General features: G+C 56.7%; 3 protein-coding genes across 3 annotated transcripts; 1 reads left to right on the top strand and 2 right to left on the bottom strand.

The window, feature by feature from the left end:
- Nucleotides 1-87: 87 nt before the first annotated feature.
- Nucleotides 88-4,096, bottom strand: CCER2 (coiled-coil glutamate rich protein 2). Its single transcript, XM_037132994.2, has 5 exons — nucleotides 2,452-4,096; nucleotides 2,168-2,208; nucleotides 1,925-2,012; nucleotides 1,025-1,533; nucleotides 88-417 (listed from the first exon to the last, which is right to left on the bottom strand). The coding sequence occupies exons 1-5, from the start codon at nucleotides 2,522-2,524 to the stop codon at nucleotides 328-330; spliced, it is 801 nt and encodes a 266-aa protein (XP_036988889.2). The 5' UTR covers nucleotides 2,525-4,096; the 3' UTR covers nucleotides 88-327.
- Nucleotides 4,097-4,191: 95 nt separating this feature from the next.
- On the bottom strand, nucleotides 4,192-15,058 carry SARS2 (seryl-tRNA synthetase 2, mitochondrial). The gene is made up of 16 exons (XM_037132970.2): nucleotides 14,663-15,058; nucleotides 11,537-11,632; nucleotides 9,575-9,604; nucleotides 8,811-8,951; nucleotides 8,676-8,730; nucleotides 8,010-8,073; nucleotides 7,682-7,787; nucleotides 6,928-6,975; nucleotides 6,574-6,682; nucleotides 6,249-6,294; nucleotides 6,077-6,164; nucleotides 5,889-5,998; nucleotides 5,124-5,217; nucleotides 4,936-5,028; nucleotides 4,766-4,831; nucleotides 4,192-4,686 (listed from the first exon to the last, which is right to left on the bottom strand). The coding sequence occupies exons 1-16, from the start codon at nucleotides 14,927-14,929 to the stop codon at nucleotides 4,543-4,545; spliced, it is 1,557 nt and encodes a 518-aa protein (XP_036988865.2). The 5' UTR covers nucleotides 14,930-15,058; the 3' UTR covers nucleotides 4,192-4,542.
- A 251-nt stretch (nucleotides 15,059-15,309) lies between these two features.
- Nucleotides 15,310-18,186, top strand: MRPS12 (mitochondrial ribosomal protein S12). Its single transcript, XM_037133029.2, has 3 exons — nucleotides 15,310-15,343; nucleotides 15,436-15,502; nucleotides 17,490-18,186. The coding sequence occupies exons 2-3, from the start codon at nucleotides 15,454-15,456 to the stop codon at nucleotides 17,858-17,860; spliced, it is 420 nt and encodes a 139-aa protein (XP_036988924.1). The 5' UTR covers nucleotides 15,310-15,343; nucleotides 15,436-15,453; the 3' UTR covers nucleotides 17,861-18,186.
- The last annotated feature ends 144 nt before the right edge of the window (nucleotides 18,187-18,330 follow it).

The raw sequence follows: 18,330 nt of genomic DNA, 5'->3' as shown, positions 1-18,330 counted from the left end.
GTTGCCTCCCCAGTTTTCCAGTTTACTCCTGGGCCCCATTCATCCCGAATTGAGTGCTGCACAGTTGGCCTGGGTGGTTTTCCTTGTGCTTTATTCACTCAGAAGGGTGGGAGTGGGTTTCGTGGGGGCGGAGCGTCTCCTGAGTGGGTCTGAGCCAGGCCCTCTGGCCAGTGCAGACTCGGCCCCTCAGGCCTGGTTCCAAGGCACACCCTCCTCCCACCCCTGCGGTTGGGAGTGGAGTGGGGTGCCTGGTGAGGTGGGGGCTTTGGGAGCCAACAGTCCTAAGCCACGGGGTGTATGGGGAAGAAGGAGGACGTGAGTCGGGAGTCAGCCCGCCCTCCGGAGCTCCTGCCTCAGCACCTCCGCAGCCTTCGTCAGCTCCTCTCTCGCGTGCTCCAGCCTCTCTGCGTCCTGCTCCTGGCGGGGTCAGAAATGGGGGGGTCAGCGCCCGCCAGAGGCAGGTCTCCTCCATGGTCGCCTGTGCACGGGGGCCATGTCGGCTTGCACAGTGGCAGCCGGCAGGGGTCATCCTGGGCTACGACAGTGACCACAGTGGTTGCCACAGCCCCAGAAGAGTAATGTTGGACAGCGTGACCAGTGGTGGGGCTATGGTGACCGCCACAGGCAACAGCAGCAGCAGACACGGGACTAGCAAAGGTGCCCACTGGGGTGCCAGGACCCATCTGGGAGGTGATGGCCATTTCGGTTACAGCCTGCTTTCCGCAGGGGTGCCCGTCTTATAGTTCAGAGAACCAGGCCCAGCAGCGGCCTGTCCATGTGGCCAATTTGGTCGTCGGGGACTAGCAATGGTGGCTAATTCAGACACTTCTGTGCACTAACAGTGGCTGTCTGGGTCGCTATAATGAGTGGGAACCATCTTGGTCAGGTAGAGGCCCTGCTTGGATGTTCCTGTCCAGTCCTGGTCACGGCGATCCTTTCACGGTGGGCCTTGCACTCACTGGCAGCTGCGGGGCAGGAACGCCTCGGATGGGTCTACCCCACTCCCACCGCCCCCTCCGCTCACCTCCCTCTCTGCAGCCTCTTCCTTCTGCTTGGGCTCAGTCCCCGGCCGGCGGTGGTGGTGGTGCGGCAGCTCCTCGGGCCTCTCTCTTCCCCTGCCCTCCGCCCCCTTCCACAGGCTGTGGCCCCCGCCCAGCACCTGCATGCCCTTCTCAGCCTCGAACTGGGCCGTCTCCTCGTCACTGGCCTGCTCTGCCACCCGCTTCTGGGGGCCACCTCCATCCTCTGGCTGCTGCTTCCACAGGCCCTCAGAGGTCTCCGAGGGCCCCCTCTCCCTCCCCCCCTCCTCCTCCTCTTCATGGTCCTCCTGGCGGAGCTGGCTGTGGAGCTGCTTGCGGATTCCCTGTTCTTGCACTTCAGACTCGTGGATCCTCTCTGCTGCCTCCTCCTCTTCCTCATCCCTCATCTCCTGGCTGGACCTCATCTCGCCAGCCTCGTGCTTCTTGAAATCTCCAGCCAGCGGGCCTTTTCCCTCAGCGGACACGCAGCTGTAGGGTTCTGTCTCACACATCTCTGGCGGAAAGAGGGCGGACGCTCTTCTCCAGGAAGTTGGGAAACACCTGCAGGAGTTCTGGGGCCCACCCCGAGCCCCACGGGGGGACTGCCCAGGACTGGGAGCGGAGGGTCAGGTGCTGAGGACACTGTCTGCCCCACCCCTGGGCCTCTGTCGGGGAGCCCCCGGGGCTGGCTGGGGCCAGGCCGGACGTGCTGGGAGAAGATAGGGCACCGCCATCTCTGCCAGCCCGAACCTGAGCCCAAGTAGGAGGAAGAGGCTTCGGAGAGGGAGGTGAGCGGAGGAGGCAAGGGCGGGTTGGGGGTTTGAGGACACCCTCCAGGCAGCCCGGAGCAGAACCCCAGGTGGGGTGGGAGCTCCCGGAGGAACTGCAGCCTGGGCCCTCCTTACCTTTGTGGAGGAGAGTTGTACAAGGGCCTCGCTGGGCCTGACCCAGGGTCAGCACTTCTGTGACCACCTCTGCCAGGCAGCGGGTCAGCTGGGGGGGTAGGGTCAGAGGGGAACCTGAGGTTAGGGCGGGTGGGCGTAAGGGGAGCAGCTGCAGAAGAGATGACCTGGAGGCGGCTGGGCAGGGATGGCCGGGGCCCCCCCTCCCCGGGGTGTGAGCCAGGGCAGGGGGCCCGCACTTTTTACCTCCTCCTTGGACGGCCTCGGTGCCAACGGAGCAGCGGAGGCTGCGGAGGAAGGAGGTGGGAACTGGGCTCAAGACCCCGGCTGTCTCCAAGCGCCAAGGGCGTCCTGGTACCTACAGTCTCCTCCCCGGTCCACCTGCCAGATGCACTGTCCCCACGGGGAAACCCGTCCACCGGAGTCCCTCATCCGACCCCGTGGGGTGCACTGTCCCAGCCCCCCAGCCCCCGAGTCCCTGATCCCCAGACTGCCTCCGAGGCGCTGCCTCCTCAGTTTCTGACACTCACACGCCCCCAGCAGCAGCACCAGCAGCGGGGACAGCGGCAGCACCTGCAGCACCGGGCGCCCACAGCGCGGCATGGCGAGGCTTCCTGACCAGGGCCTTGGTGCCGTGAAGACTAGGGTGGCAGCTCCTTATAACCCGCGCCCCTGGCCTCCGCGAGGGAGGAAGTGACGTCACCGCCGCCCCCTCCCCGCCCGCGGCTAGACAACAGCTGTGGGGCGCCCGACATGCCTGAGACCCTCAATTATTCATGGGAACCCACACCCTGCGCCCGCTCCGCTCCTGCTTTTGGCGCCTCAGCATCAGGATATGGGGGCGGCGGGAGGTAGGTAGGTTTCCCCACAGAAACAAGGCCCGACAAGCTTAAGTCTTAGCTGGGAGGCAGGGCTGGGTTCAAATCCAGCAGCAGCCACTTACTGACCGACCTCATGCAACTCCTACCCTTCCTTGGCCCCCGTTTCCTCATCTGGAAAGTGGGCCTCAAAGCCTGTTTCCTGAGGATGTGGCTGGGCTCCTCCTGACTCCCAGCTCCACAGTGGCCATCCCTGCAGTCCTGGGACAATTGCTTCACCTCTCAGACCTGTTCCTTTGTTTGTAAAATAGAGCTGGTGACAACTTCCTCTGTAGCTGAGGTCCGACAGTGAGGATTAAATAAATGAACGTGTGTATACGCTGACAGGCAATTCCGGGGGCTGTAGCACCTTCAGCTACACGTGACTGGCTGTGCTGTAATTTTTGTTGAGCACCTACTACATGCCGACCCTCTTGCAGACCCAGAGGCTGCTGCAGTGAAGGCACAGATATTTGAAGAGGGGTTGGCATACAACACTCACAGTGTGTAAGGAGAGAGGGAGGGACTGTGATGTGTCACGTGTGTGTGGGTGCATCACTGGGTGCTGGGGGTTTTACTTTGTGGCCAGGAAGCTCCGGGTGGTCCTCTCTGAGGTGACACCTGGGCGGAGACCTGAGTGATTAAAACGAAGCAACCACACAAGATCTAGGGGAGCGGGAGCCAGGGAGGGGATGAGTGAGTGCAAAGTCCAGAGTTGGGGATGGCCACACAGAGAGAGAGGGAGGGTGGAAGAGAAAGGTAGGGAGCAAATTGTGTGGGGCCTTGTGGGCCACCGTGACAACTCTGTCCTTTCCTGCGTGAGCTGGAACCACAGGAGGGCTCTGGGCAGGAGGGGCGTGGCTGATGTTGGTGTCCCTGGGTCCCTCGGGCTGTGTGGGACAAGGAGCAGGGAGACAGCAGAGGTGGCATGACTCTCCAAATGGGAGACAGTGGTGGACAGGACCATAAGGGGCCAGGGACGAGAGACAGAGGGCGGGACCTGGGAATGTTTTGGAGGTGGAGCCGTCTGGTCAGCACATGGCGTGGATGTGAACGTGACCTGCAGGGCTGTGGCCACAGGAGCTGGGAGAATAGCTCCATGGGCCACGGGCACACCCAGGGGAAGGGCAAGTTTTGGTTTTACCGTCTGTACTGCCTACTGGCCCCTGGACGGAATCTGGAAACCAAGGGGTGAGGGTGAAACAGGTGAGCATGAGATGCCACTGTCCTAAGTGTAAGGGGAGAGACCTCGGCATCCTCTCAGCCCCCTTGGTGGCCCCCACGCTACTGTGCAGGTGCCCTGGAAGTTGCTGGACACTTCCGGCAACGGCTCTTTGATGGTTGAGCACTTCTGAGCAACTGCCCAGTACCCCCGCAAGCTGGCCAAGACCATCTCCTTTGCTCACAGATCCATGAAGGCCAATGTTCTGACCATTTATTGTGGACCTTCTGCTAAGCACTGAGGTAGGGAGGGGAGGAGGAAGGAAGTGTGGAGGCCTCTCTCCTTTCCCCACCCCTAGAGCCTTCAGGTTCCCAGATGTCCTGCCTCTCAGTACAGGCTGGGACCCCCAGTGACAACAGGGTCACTAACTGATTGTAAGGAAGTAGGGAAGAGGGAGAGGTAGACCCTGAAGTCCACAGGCCCAGGCGTGGAGCTGATGTGAGGCACACAGATGTCAGGACGGTCCCAGGACAACAGATCCCAGGGCCCCAGGGTCCCCTGAGGTCCAAGAAGCAGCAATGACCCCGGTGGCTGATGAGTCCTCAGCTCAAGACAGGCTGTCCCGGGAGCCTGGGCTTCTGGCGCTGGTTGGGCCCGATGTACTGGAGAGGCACATGGGTGGGAGCCGTGATCCGCTCGGTGCCGAGGTAGGGCTGGAGAGCAGGTGGCACGAGGACCGAGCCGTCCTGGGGACAGAGCAGAGCTCAGGCCGCTGCCGCTGCAGGAGCCCTCTGCCCCTCCGGGCGCAGTCCTTCAGCCTCTCACCTTTTGCTGATTGCTCTCCAGGAGGGCGATGAGCAGGCGGGGGACAGCACAGGCGGTGGCATTCACCTGGGAGAGGGCCATGCTCAGACGGCGCCTGCCAGGCGTCCCAGGGAGGGGCTGAGGCCATGGTGTGGGTGTGGGTGTGGGCGCGGGGAGGTGCAGGTGCTCACCGTGTGGGCGAACTGCAGCTCCCCAGCCTCCGTCTGGAACATGATGTGGAGGCGGCGGCTCTGGAAGTCTGTGCAGTTGGAAGCACTGGTGACCTGGAAAAGGGGGTGGGGTTGGGCTGAGGGGATCAGGCGTGGGGGGCGCTGTCATCCGCCTTCCACCCCGCGTCCCCACGGGAGCGGGGGCTCACCTCGCCAAAGCGACCCCGGCCTGGCATCCAGGCCTCAATGTCGAACTTGCGGTAGGCAGGAAGGCCCAGTTCCTGGGTGGGCATGTCCAGAACCCTGCAGCCATGGAGCAAGAAAAGGCGAAGTTCAGGGTGAGGAAGAGGAGGGAAAAAAGAGAAACGATGGAAGAGAAGGCAGCCAAAAGGGTGGGCAATGGAAGTCACAAAGACAGTGGCAGAGGGGGCACCTCCTTGAGGCAGGGGCTGGTGACGGAGCAGCTGATACAGGAGGAGGGACAGGAGGAGCTGATGGGAGAGGCCGGGGAGGGGAAAAGGCCCTGGGCCACATCTCCGGGCCGTTCACCACGGCCAGTCACACCGCCTGTAATAACGGCACCCCCAGTTTTTGTAATGGGTCACCCAGAAAAATGTTTCCATTTGTCTCTTTTGAAAGCTACACGTGACTGGCGGTGAGAGGGGAAGCAGACATCCAACACCCAGGGGCGTGCCCCCTTCTCGCGGGGCCGTGGGGAGGCAGCACCCTGGGGATGGAGAGCAACAGGGAGGAAGGGGCCTGGGTCTCAACCCCGTGCTCTTTATGCTGTGGTTACAATCCCATAACCCTAACGAGGACTTCAGAGACTGGTGGGCAGAGAGCCTGTATATAATGGTAATACAGGGAAAAGGGGGCAGTGGGAGAAGTGGGAGGATTTTCAAAATGGAGAAGCACCAGCCTGGCATCTGCCTCCTTGAGCCCCTCACCCCCCACCACAGCCGCCCCCTCCGCACCGGAAGTGCAAGCCCAGCTCCGTCAGGATCTCCATCTGCAGGGACAGGAACTCCTCCAGCAGCTGCGAGCTCTGCTCCAGCCCTGGGCCTGTCACCCCAAACATCTCCACCTGGGGCAGAGCAGGGGCACGGGAGTCAGGAGACCCCAGGCTGTTGGGGGGACCCCCCGCAGCGCCCACTGCGCCAACCTTGGTGAAGTGGTGCACTCGATACAGCCCCCACGGCTCCTTCCCAGTGTCCGTCTCTGCCCGGTAGCAGGTACTGGAACAAACCATTCTGGGGGGGCAGGGGGGAGGTCAGGGAGGGGAGAGGGCATGTCACACACAGGTGGGGACAAGGTATACAGGAACTGGGCATCACCTGACCGGCAGGTCCCTGAAGGCTACAGAGTGGTCCATGAAGTAGCCTGGGAGGAGAGGGGGACAGAATGGGTCAGCCAGGGCCTCCTCCCATCCATAGACAACTTCTGAGAGGATCAGAAAAGGTGTCCCCTCTGGCAGATGCAACCTCCTGTCGGGGTGCAGCCGACAACCTGAGGATGCACCTGTCCGGCCTTGGGGTTGCTGAGGTGTCCCAGGCAGGCGGCTGCCCCCATCAGTATGCTCCGGGTTGTCCCCCCGCTGTCCCCCTGCTCTGAGGACACTGGAGGTGGACTCACAGCCCCTGGCCCCGGGCGGGCGCTCACCTGCAAGCCCCACCTCTGCTGTCCCGGCCAGGCTGAGGTCTTCAAAGCGGCAGGGGTCAATGTTGTAAATTTGGGACGGGTTGGCATTTGGGGTCATCCCGCAGCCTTCCTGAGGAGGAGGCCAAACCACAGGGGTGTGGGGCAGGTAACCATGGCATCCTCCATCCTTGCGGTCACAACCCCTACTTGTCCCCTAGAAGCATCTGGCATCACCCCGGCCTCCCAGTTCCGTCCTGATCCCTCAAACCAGCCCCAGGACTCTTTCCTCAGGGGACAGACTGGTCTCCCTGCCCGGAGCCCCCCCGAACAGGGCCTGAGGCACAGCCTGGCAGAGAGAACAGAGTCCTCACTCACAAACACAGCTCCTCGGAGAAGGTCCGGCACCGCCATGGGGGTGAAGCCCTGTGTGGGGGAGGGGGAGGGGTGAGGAGCACAGGCAGGACCCCCGCCGGATGCCGAGCTGGGGCCTGAAGAAGGGACACTGCAGACGGGCCAGTGGTGCCCCTGTCACTCCACCCACTCCAGAGGAAACTGAGCAAAGCCCAAGCAGTGGGCTTGGGGCCGGCCCTGGGGTCCCTGTCTCTGGGACCCTCTTCTGGTGCTTCATGGCTTCCACACTCAAATTATCCCGCAAGGGGCAGCCAGAAGTACAGTGTGCCTGTGTTCCTCGCCTGCTTAAATAAAGACCCGGGGGTCCCCGGGTAACATCCAAGGCCCTCACCACGGCCATGACCCATGCGTTCAGCGCCTGCTGACCCCTCCGGTTTCAGAGCACACGGTCTCCCCAACACTCCTTTATGTGACGGGCAGGCGGCGAGTGTAGTCGTTACAAGGACGGCTCTGCCTTGCACCCACTGCTGAGCCTTAAGGCCTTGGGCTACTTACTTCCCTGCCTAGGCCTCAATTTCTCCATCTCTACAGTGGGGGTAACACTAGCACCCACCTCATAAAGTTGCCATAAACATTAAGTGGTACATAAATGAATGATACAGAAAGTTCTGAAAACAGGGACTGGAACAGGTCGTACCCCTTCTCAGCACTTTTTGAGCCTTCTGAGCTCAGCTTCAATGCCTCCCCCTCCAGGCAGCCTGCCCGGCCTTGCCCATACCCGGTGGATGAGCTTGTTGAGTGTAAAGTTGACCAGGCCGTGTTGCAGGAGGGCTCCAGCCCCGCGCAGGTAATAGGAGCGGTGGCCAGACACGTGGGACAGGCGCCTGGGAGACAGATGGGCACAGCGGTGGGGCGTGTGGGGGAGGGCTGGGTGGGGAGAGGGGGCCCCATGCACCCTGGGGCAGAGGCCCAGCTGTCAAACGGGAGACCGGGCATCAAACATTCATGTAGGGTGTGGCCTTGGTGGTTCAACATCCCGTGCTGGGCAGGGGGAGGCAGAGCCGGCAGCCAGCTGTTGGGGTGGCGGGGGGGGGGGGGGGGCTCACTTCTGACGGATGATGTCGAGTTTCTCGGCAATTTCCAGGTGGCCCCGGGGTTGGAAGGAGAAAGCTGGATGTGGATAAAAAGCAATGGGGTGAGAAGGGGCAGGGGGACTGGGACAGAGAAAAAGGTTAGAGAGACAGTGGGAAGGAAAGGCGGTAAGACAGAGGGAGGGAAAGGGAGACAGAGGCAAACAGCCCTGGAAAAGGGACAGAGAGAGGAAGAAAGAGAAGAGAGAAAGACACAGAGTGAGGAACAAAGAGAAAGAGAGGGAACGAGACGGAGGCAGAGATGGAAGCTGGAAAGGAGGTAGAGAGGAGGGGAAGGGAGACAGGAGAGGAGAAGGGAACACTGGGTGGAAAGGAGAGAACTGGAGAGAGAGGGAGACACACAGAGCCGGGGAGGAAAAGCGCATGAGAGAAGGGGCCCATGACGGAGCCCGCCAGCCAGCCAGACGCCCACTTGGGTACACACAGAGACGGCAGGGGGAGCGGGCACAATGGGGTGAGGTGACCGCCCCACAGACACCCTGGCCAGAGCCCAGCCAGAGCCGGCGAGGCAGCGAGCTGGAGCCACCTCCCACTGTGCCCGGGGTTCTACAGGTGCCAGCACAGTCCCGGACCCTAGGAGCCCCGCCCCCGGCCCAGGGTTCCTAGGTCTGCGTGGCCCACCTGGTTTGTCTCCAATCACGTGCAGCACTCGGGCCCGGCTCTCATCCCCGATGGGCTGAAGGGAGACAGAGGGCATCACTGGGAAGGGGACACGAGGCAAGCCCCTGGCCGCCGGCTGCCCAGCGCTGGGCTTACCACGTCTGGGTGGGTCTGGTTGGGCAGCCTCAGTGCCTGCAAGTAGAACTGCTCCTCAAGCAGGGCCTTCTTGGGGTACAGGAGCACGAGCTGCTTCCGGAGCTCCCGACCATGTGCCCGTAGACTCTGATATTGGGGGTCCTGGGGGCGGAGCAAGCAGGGTCACCCCAGGACAGGGTGGCGGAGTCCCTCAACCAGCCCGACCAGGATCCTAGCCGGCAGATCCTTGTGGGAGACATTTGTTGCCTCTTCTTTGGGCCCAATATCCTTAATTTCCTTTAGGAAACCTCCCTTCTCCCCTCCCCTTCACATGGCACGTCCATGGGGATGTGACTCAGGCCTGGATTACTAGAACATTCCACTGCCTCGGCCAGTGATTGGCTCAAAGACAGGCACATGGCACAAGCCAAACTCATGAGAATCGGCCCTAGGACTATGGCTGGAGCTATCAGGGACGCAGTTCTCTCCGTGCCTGACTGCATCCTTCCACCAGAGGGAGAATGCTGGTCTGGGAATAAGAGGGAAGCAGAACCAAATATGAAGCCAGGACCTGGATCCAGCTGTACCTGAAGCTCACATTTTAGTTCGATAGTGCCTCATGAATCGATACTGCCTGGTTTTCTTTTTTCCTTAATCCTGTTTGAGTTGCCACATACAATGGAGGAATCATGACCGTCACTGTCACACAGAATGGGGCAGTCATGACTGATATGATACCTGCTGCCCAGCCCCCACCAGGGATAGGACGGCACCTCCCCCCGTACCTGCTGCACTTGCTTATTGTCCTGGTTCACCTGGTAGAATAGAGAGAGACAAGGTGATTAGGTTGATGAAGTTGGAAGTGGGGAGGGGGGAGGGTGAAAAGTCAAACAGGGCCAAGGGATCCAAATTCCTTGCTTTGCTAATGCCTGGCTGGGCCCCTCCTGGCCTGCGCCTCAGTTTTTGCCAGTAAAGCTGGGAGGAGGCAAAATTACCTAACAGTAATCATCGCTGCAGCCCTCTTTATTGAGTGCTGCCTCATGCCTGGCTCTGTACAGAGGGCCCTCCCACAATCCTGTTTCTTCATAGTGTACTCCGTGAGGTTGGCACCAACATGACCTCGCTTTGTAGACCAGAAAACTGAGGCTCGGAAAGGCAGCCCGTGAGTATGTATTTAGAGGCCTGCAACCAAGGGCCTTTGACACTCTGAGCCTCTATGAAGCCGAGCAGCAGAGGGAATCAGACAGACCTGGTCTGGGTGCTCCGTGCTGAGCAGCTGTGTGCCCTCTCTGCCCTCTCTGAGCCTTGGTATCCCCACTGCAAAACGGGACAATAGCAGGGCCCCCAGCAGCCCAGCGCGCAGTTTCCCTGAGACGATGTGCTGGCACTCACTGACCACTCACCAAGGTCCACTGTGTGTCTGTTTGTTTTTTAATCCTCACCTGAGGACGGGTTTCATCGTTTGTAGAAAGAGAGGGACGGAGGAAAGGAGAAAGAGAGGAACATCCACGTGAGAGAGGAACATTGATTGGTTGCCTCCTGTATATGACTGGACCAGGGTTGAACTTGCAACCTGGGTATGTGCCCTGACGGGAATCAATCCCGCAAACGTTTGGTGCATGAGACAACACCCCCACCAGCCAAGCCACCCGGCCAGGGCTCAGCTGTATTGTTTTCGTTATCTGCCCCTGTGCTTCATGCGGCCCAGGGCCCGGCACGGCCGCAGTAGGTCCCTGGGAGATGCATTCAGTGTTGCGAGAGGCCTTCCAGCAGGGTGGTGAAGAGCAGCCCCAATGCGGGCGGGGTGCAAATCCTGCCGCTCACACTTCCTGGCTCTGAGCCTCAGCCTGAACTGGGTTTGTACTGTAACTGTCTCAGAGTTGAGAGAATCAAGAGTAAGGAAAGAACCTAGGACAGTGCCCGGTACACAGTGTTTCATATGTAAACGTCTGCTATTATTTTTGTGACTATTTTTCAGCCCTCCATGGTGGATGCCGCTGGCTGTCTATTCCAAACTCGCCTGCCCTCCTTCCTCCTTTCCCACAGGCCCCGGGCTCAGTTTGCCCGCCCAGGCAGCCTGGGGTTCAGGGAACGTGGGCGCAGCTGAGGCTGCCTCTTGCTGCTGACAGGTGTGGAGGTGGGGTCTTGGCCTATGAGGATGAGGGCACTCTGCTGGAGGCTCCAGCGAAGGTCTCCCTGCTCTCGAAAGGCACTCAAGCCAGAGAAGTGCCATTTCCTGCCTCTGGCAGAGTCACTAGGAGACACTGTACTACGGCATCCATCTTGGAACTGTGAGAGGGAAACTGAGTTCAAATCACCACAGTGAAGTCACGGGTAGAGGGAGAGGGGAAGAAACTGGGGTGGGGATGCTGGGGGAGCTGCTGATTTATCAACCCCAGTGTCCCGGACAGCCTGTTGTGTGAGGTGATCAATGTCCACGTCCTCCTTCAAGTTCCTCCCACTGGGTTTCTCGTTACAGCAGCCAGAGGTGCCCCGGCTGTGCGGCTCAGTTGGTTGGGGCATCGTCCCATACACCCAAGGGCTTCAAGTTTGATTCCTGGTCAGGGCACGTACGGGAGGCAACTGATTGATGTTTCTCACATCAATGTTTCTCTCTCACCTCCCCCATTTCTTCTTTCTCTAAAATCAATAACATATCCTTGGATGAGGATTAAAAAAAAAAAAGAAGAAAAAGCTGCCAGAGGCATCCTGGCCCCCCTCCCCCGACCTGGGACCCCCATGCTCACCAGCAGGGCCCGCACTGCCTCAGCCACGGCTCCCTTCTCATCCTCCAGGCTCTGGATCTGCTCTTGCAGCTGCCTCAGCTCCTGCCATGTCGAGATCTGGGGGCAGACACAGCAGGGAAAGGTGTGAAGTGGCCCCCATCCTTTGCCTCTTCTGGCTGGAACCTCACCCCACTGGCTGCCCAGACCAGCGGTCGGGCGAGCTGGAGACCCTCACTGCGCAGGGTTGCCGTTCTTCCCTGCTTCTCTTCATTACTGGACTTCCCGTTGCTTCTTTTTCAGTCCTTTTGGATTGGACGGTGGACCCTAAGGATCGCTGAACATGACAACATCCTACGGGACACGAAGCAAGAAGACGACAGGATCTGGACACTAAGGGACGTGGAGCTGAGGCCCTGCCAGCACTCAACTCTTGATTCCCACGTTAGAGCAAAAGAGCCTCTATCCTAGGGGCTGCCACAGCCGCTAACCCTGCACTCTTCTACTCAGGTCAGGAGGGGCGAGAAAGGCCGGCACTGCAGCTATCCCTCCCTGGGTACACATATTGGAGTGGGGGCTCTCTGGGAGCCCAGGTCCCTGGGCAAGCCCCTTTGCCCTCTCTGGTTGCAGTTACCCTTTGACAAAATGGTACAGATGCTGTCTTACTGCTCCGGGCTGGGAGTCTGAAGGGACAAGCTAACCCCAGGGTGGGCTGCTACCCGCTTGGTGGCTCCTCCTGAATGATCCCTGGACACTTCATGCTCACCGTGGGCTGCTAGTACCTGTAAAGCCACGTGCCACATCCGGCTTCACACTTCATACCCCAAAGAAGTGTTTTTTAAGCTTTGGAATGTGACCCATTACTGGGTTATAACATTCATTTAGGATCTCTAAATCTGCACTTTAAAACACTGTGGTAGATGTACATCAAATTTACCGATTTTGTCATTTTTAAGCGTACAGTTCAGTGGCATAAAGTACATTCACACTGTTGTGCTATCTTGACCCCTACCTGTCTACAGAACTTGTTCATCTTCCCCACCTGAAACTGTGCAGCCTTAAACACTAACTGCCATTCTCCCCTCCCCTAGCCCCTGGCAACCACCATTCTTCTGTCTCTATGAAACTGACTACTCTAAGTGGAATCACATAGTATGTCTTTTTATAAGTGGACTTTTTCACTCAGCACAATGTCCTCAAGGTTCATCCATGATATAGCATACGGCAAGACTTCCTTTTTAAGGCTCAATATTCCGGTGTGTGTGTGTGTGTGTGTGTGTGCGCGCGCGCGCATCCCATTTTGCTTATCCATTCATCTGTCAATGGACACGCAGGTTATTTCCACACACTGGCTATTGTCAACAATGCTGCCACAAGAATCAGTGTACAAATATCTGTTCAAGTACCTGCTTTCAGTTCTTTGGGACATATACCCAGAAGAGGAATTGCTGGGTCACATGGTAACTCTGTATTTCATTTTTGGATGCACTGCCAGACCGTTTTCCCAAAGTGGACGTAACATTTTACATTCCCACCAACAAAGCAGAGGGTTCTAATTTCTTTATACCCTTGCCCAAACTTGTTATTTCCTGCTTTCTTGATAAGAGCCATCCTAAAGGGGGTCTAAGCTAGCAGTTTTAAAATTAAATATAATAAAACATAAGAATACATCACGCATAGTAAGAGCAAGTATTGTCGATAAAACTTTGGCTTCATCTTTGGCTGTGTGTCCACGATCAGGATGTGCGATGTTTCTTACTCTCAGCCACAAAGTTTGGAAGACCCGAGTAAAGGCGGTGACAATCTAAATTACCTGCCTGTATGCTTTGGGGGTAGTGCTGGTCCTTCTACTTGGTACACTCTTCTCCTCTGTTCCCCTGGCTAACCTCACTCACTCCACAAATGTCTGCCCAATGCCACCTCCTCTGAGAAGCCCTCCCAGTACTATGTCCTTTACTCTCATCACAGCACTTACCAAAGACTTATTTTATGTTTTTATGTTAAATATCTTTCTTTCATAGACTGTGAACTCAGATTGCCCTGCTCACCAGTAAGCATAGTGGAGTAGTCAAGACTGGCTTCCGGAGCCAAACAGCATTGTTCAAATTCCCACCTGTCACTTACAAGCATCATGATTTGGGGTAAGTTACTGTATTTTTTGGACCATAAGTTGCATCCGGGTTTTATAGGAAAATAGGAAAAAAATTTTGAAGCAAAAAAAAGTGGTAAAATATTTAATAACATAAATAACATAATATTCCGCTACTGTAAATGTAAACAGAACTCAACAGCAGCATTAACAGCCATTATTCCACCCAAATGGTGGCAGTGGGGGTGGGGAGGGGGGAGTGCGCCTTATAATCCGAAAAATATGGGTAATTATCTTTTCTGAGCCTTAGCTTCTCCTCTGATAAAATGGGGGAAAGAATGACACCTTCTTCCCAGCGTTCTTGCAAAACTTAAATGAGGTTCATATGTACAAAGCACTTGGAAGAGAATGGTAGGCAAATCCAAGCGAGGGCCGCATGGATTTGGGGTCCTCACCATTCCCCACCTAGAAGTATGGTGATCCAGGTTCCAGTTCCCCAAAAGATAGCATTACATAAATGCTGAGTATTTTATTATTATTCACCACCTATTCTCAACACCAGAAACATAGACAGGCGCTTCCCACATACCGGTTCATTCGTTAAATAACCCTATTTAACTGCCTGTTATGCGTGGGGCAGATGCAGGATCTTTCATTCTCTAAAGGCAAGAACCACTCCCACTCTCCCACCCCGTCAGATTCACTCCCCTCCTCCCCTCGCCTTTGCATTTGGTCCCAGGCTAAGCCTGGCATGAAATCGAAGCACAGGGGACATTGGCACAAAGTTCCTAGTGCAGAGTAGATACCCAGCCCGCTTTATGGGACAGGCGCATAATGGTTAGTTTAGAGAACAGGGACTTTGCACTCCGTGCACAACTGGCACACTCTGTGCAGGGCCACGTGGCACAATACTGGTTACACTCGGGAGGGAACTAAAATTCCTGCAACAAGACCGCTCCCAGCTGGAGAGTGTCTCGCACGCACATTTCCCCCCGTAAAGCGTACAGCTAGTAGGCAAAGCACCCCGGCCCCTGAAGGCTGACCCGCGCAAGCGCACTCACGATCGCCTGCAGGTCTTCCGGCCGCAGCTCCCCCTTGCGGTGCTCCAGGGTGAGCGCGGCTTCTTCAGGGCATGCGCAGAGCCGCTCCATGTCCAGCTGAGGGAGTGCACTATAGCCATCGCGTGCGTGTTCGTACAGGAGGTTCCGGTTTCGTCTCTCGGTTGTGAAACTCCTCCTTGGGCTCTGGTTGCAGAGGCAACCTCTCCGGGGCCGGATCCGTCGGCAGGTCACCAAAGACCACAAACGCCGCGCTGTGGACGCAGCCATCTTGGCAGGAAGATTAGCAGACACACACCCTTCGTCCCGTCCACTCCGCGTTTAGACCAATTGCAAAGCAGTCGTCCTGGTTAGGATGAGCCACTCAGACCCTGGAACAGTTGAGCCCCTCCCGTATCCAAGAAAAATTTACCGAGATTGACTCTGTCCTTGCCCAATAGCAGTCTGTGCTACGCCCTTCGTTGACGTGAGAGGCAGAACTAGCCAATCCCGGCCAGGCTAGCCTCCGGAAGCACAAAGAGCCGGGTTTAGCGTGTCTGCGGGCCTTACTAGGGTTTAGGTAAGGTCGAAGGGATTCTGGGCCATCTGTAAACCTCTCCTGTTCTCTCAGTTTCCCTTTACTTTAGTATCCAGAGCCTATCCACAGAAGGGCGTTACAGGACATTCCTTAAGTTTAACCAGAAGGTTCTGAGGGCGGGAAGGGGAGGATTTGGATCTTTGCCCAACTACAGCCACTTCTCCTTACTCCTTACTGAGTCTGTTATCCACTAATACAGGAACCCTGCAGGCGCGGAATGTCCTGGTCCCATCTTCTTCGTGGTCTCAACACATCCCTAAGTTATGGTAAGTGGGAGGCTTGGGCTGCAGAGATGAGGCTGGATGAGGGTTATCTCCTCTGGGACTTAAGTGCCTCTGCCGCAGACCTGAGGGAATCAGGGTTTTAAGTCAAGGATGGTTGCACAATGGGTTTTGGCGGAGCTCGGGGTGCAAAAAGCAAGATGTGAACAGTGGTTGCATTGAGGGCTACTTTGCATCGGTTGAGTACCAGGAGTTTGGTTCAGTTACTTATTTCTTTAGTAACTGCTGTACTTACTAAATTACCACCGTGGTGGAGACATCCAAGCAAGGTGTTTAACTCATTCATTCAGCAGATATTTTTCAAGAGCCGTGTATGTGCCAGGCACTGAGTGGGATGCTTTGTTTATGAACTCCTACAAACGTTAAAATACTTCTCATGGGCCATGCCCTTTGTGAGGTATTTCATTCATTTATTTACTATGCAAACCTTTATTAAGCACCTTCTGTTTGCCACTCACCAAGGATCACAAGGCTGAGCACGATAGGCCTGCACTCTGCCTGGAGAATCTGGGTTAGCTTAACATGCAGGTTTCATGGTAGCCTCTCACACATGGTGCTCAGGAGGGAGACTTGATTAAGGAGGACACTGAGACACTGAGAGGTGAAGAGTCTTGCTGAAAGGCACACCACTAGGAAGAGACTGCTAGAAATGTTTCATTCCCTTTGAGGATTCTGCTGTAAGAGACAAAGATGTGGAAATGGACAGGAGGGCCAGGACCTATCCTGTATATAGAGGGGACTTAGGGTATGAAAGGGCATCCGGCCCTGGCTGGTGTGGCTTAGTGGGTTGAGCACTGGTCTGCAAACCAAAAGGTTGCAGGTTTGATTCCTGGTCAGGGCACATACCTGGGTGTGGCTCAGGTTTCCCAGTTGGGTACATGCAAGAAGCAATCGGTCAATGTATCTCTCACACACCGATGTTTCTTTAACTCTCTTTCTCCCTCCCTTCCCCTCTTTCTAAAAGTAAATAAATAAAATCTTAAAAAGAAAAGAAAGGTCATCTATGCCAGTGACAGAGGAAAGAATGGACCTCAAATTGGACCTGGAACTCTTAAGGGGGCATGGAGATCCAGGGCTGTCTCAGTCACCGCTGTGTCTCCATTACTGGGGCCAAGACACAGTAGGTGCACAATGAGTGCTGTCGAGAATCCAGCTATCTTTGAGTCTTTTTGCATCCTCCATTCTATCCATGAGCAGATCCCATGGGTCTGCCTTGGAAATATATTCCCTCCCCCACCTGCCTTTCCTCTTCCTACAGTGCAGCCACACTGCTGTGATTTCTGTTGGTGTGTTTGGGGACACAGGCTGCAGCCGGGTGAACGAGGGGATGAGTGGGGAGATGAGGTGAAGGAAGTACCAGGGGCAGGCCGTGTGGGGACTTGTGGGAGGACTTTGATTCATACCCTGAGTGAGGTGGCCCCACAGGAGGCTCTGAGAAGAGGAGGGATGTTATCTGACCCAGGTGTGCACGGGGTCCCTCTGGCTGCATGTTGGAGCAGGTAGTGGGAGTGGGAAGACGCAGGAGGAGGACACAGAAGAAGAGGGTGGACAGGACCCTAGTGGGTGCAGTGGAAGAGGGGAAGGGGTCTGTTTGAAAGTTCAGCTGACGGTCTGCTCACGGGGTTGCTGTGGGGATGGCGTGAATTAGTGTAGGTGTGATACTACAGAACAGTAGACGGACATTGCGAGCCCGTTTGCTTTTACTGTTTTTAAACAGCATTATAATGAATACTTCCCTTGCAGAATGAAATGAGTTAATTCATGTAAAATGCTGAAAATAGAACCTTACACATGGTGGTTGCTTGATAAATGGTAGTTGTTATTGCTGTTATCTATGAGTACCCTGAGATATAAATAGGGATCTTTAAAGTGCTTGGAACAGTGCCTGGAACGCAGGAATTGAATCGCTAGTACTGTTGTTTGTTCCCTGGGATAATAACTCCCCTGCGCCCTCCCGGTTGTGTCTCTCCAGGTATAGCCCTGGTCCCCCAGCTCTGGGCCACTCGCCCCATGGCCACCCTGAACCAGATGCACCGCCGGGGCCCTCCGAAGTGGCCACCTACAAAACTGGGTCCCACGGAAGGCCGGCCGCAGCTGAAGGGTGTAGTTCTCCGCACATTCATTCGTAAACCCAAAAAGCCCAACTCGGCCAACCGCAAGTGCTGCCGCGTGCGCCTCAGCACAGGCCGCGAGGCGGTCTGCTTCATCCCCGGAGAGGGCCACACCCTACAGGAGCATCATGTCGTGCTTGTGCAGGGCGGCCGTACCCAAGACCTTCCTGGCGTCAAGCTCAAGGTTGTGCGTGGCAAGTATGACTGTGGCCATGTGCAGAAGAAGAAGTGACCACCAAGTGCGTGGTGTGCTGGGATTCATGCAGAACGAGAACCTTCGTGTCTGGGTTCCTACAATATCTTTGGGAAGCCAGGCCAGCTCTCGAAGCAGTCTGTCCTGGTTCAAATCCTGGCTTTCCCTCTTCCATCAGGACTATCAGTCATAGCCCATGGAGGTCCTGGGTGCGAATTAGAAAAGGGTGCCCCTCTGCCAGCACCCTTGGTGTCCATGTATAGAGTGTTGGTCAGGAGGCTGTGTCTGCTGGGCCAGTGCACTGTATTGCCCCCTCACAGGAAGGGCTTGCAATAAATACACAGACCCTGTGGTTGTGATGTTTACCACTTGCCGTGTTCACCCTCTCTGTGGTCTTGGCAGCTGACATGCCCTCTGGGCCTCCGCCCCGCCCTCTACCCACAGCATCCCCTTTGCTGGCTTTGGTGGATAGTAGACACTGTGAACACAGCACATGCTGACAGGGACTC

Source organism: Artibeus jamaicensis, unplaced genomic scaffold (assembly GCF_021234435.1).
Source record: "Artibeus jamaicensis isolate MK-2021 breed Jamaican fruit bat unplaced genomic scaffold, CSHL_Jam_final contig_47, whole genome shotgun sequence".
In the NCBI taxonomy this organism is placed as follows: Eukaryota; Metazoa; Chordata; class Mammalia; order Chiroptera; family Phyllostomidae; genus Artibeus; species Artibeus jamaicensis.
Note: the sequence above shows the minus strand (reverse complement) of the source record. Positions and strands in the feature narration are given on the sequence as shown.

Excerpts from the sequence above, each read along its gene's own strand:
- CCER2 (XM_037132994.2), bottom strand. The coding sequence starts at position 2,524 with ATGCCGCGCTGTGGGCGCCCGGTGCTGCAGGTGCTGCCGCTGTCCCCG. Across the intron at positions 2,013-2,167 it reads CGAGGCCGTCCAAGGAGGAG|CTGACCCGCTGCCTGGCAGA; the intron begins GTAAAAAGTGCG and ends CTACCCCCCCAG. Across the intron at positions 418-1,024 it reads AAGAGGCTGCAGAGAGGGAG|GAGCAGGACGCAGAGAGGCT; the intron begins GTGAGCGGAGGG and ends TGACCCCGCCAG.
- SARS2 (XM_037132970.2), bottom strand. The coding sequence starts at position 14,929 with ATGGCTGCGTCCACAGCGCGGCGTTTGTGGTCTTTGGTGACCTGCCGA. Across the intron at positions 8,952-9,574 it reads ACAATAAGCAAGTGCAGCAG|GACCCCCAATATCAGAGTCT; the intron begins GTACGGGGGGAG and ends CTCCGCCCCCAG. Across the intron at positions 6,976-7,681 it reads TCAACAAGCTCATCCACCGG|GGCTTCACCCCCATGGCGGT; the intron begins GTATGGGCAAGG and ends TCCCCCACACAG.
- MRPS12 (XM_037133029.2), top strand. The coding sequence starts at position 15,454 with ATGTCCTGGTCCCATCTTCTTCGTGGTCTCAACACATCCCTAAGTTAT. Across the intron at positions 15,503-17,489 it reads CAACACATCCCTAAGTTATG|GTATAGCCCTGGTCCCCCAG; the intron begins GTAAGTGGGAGG and ends GTGTCTCTCCAG.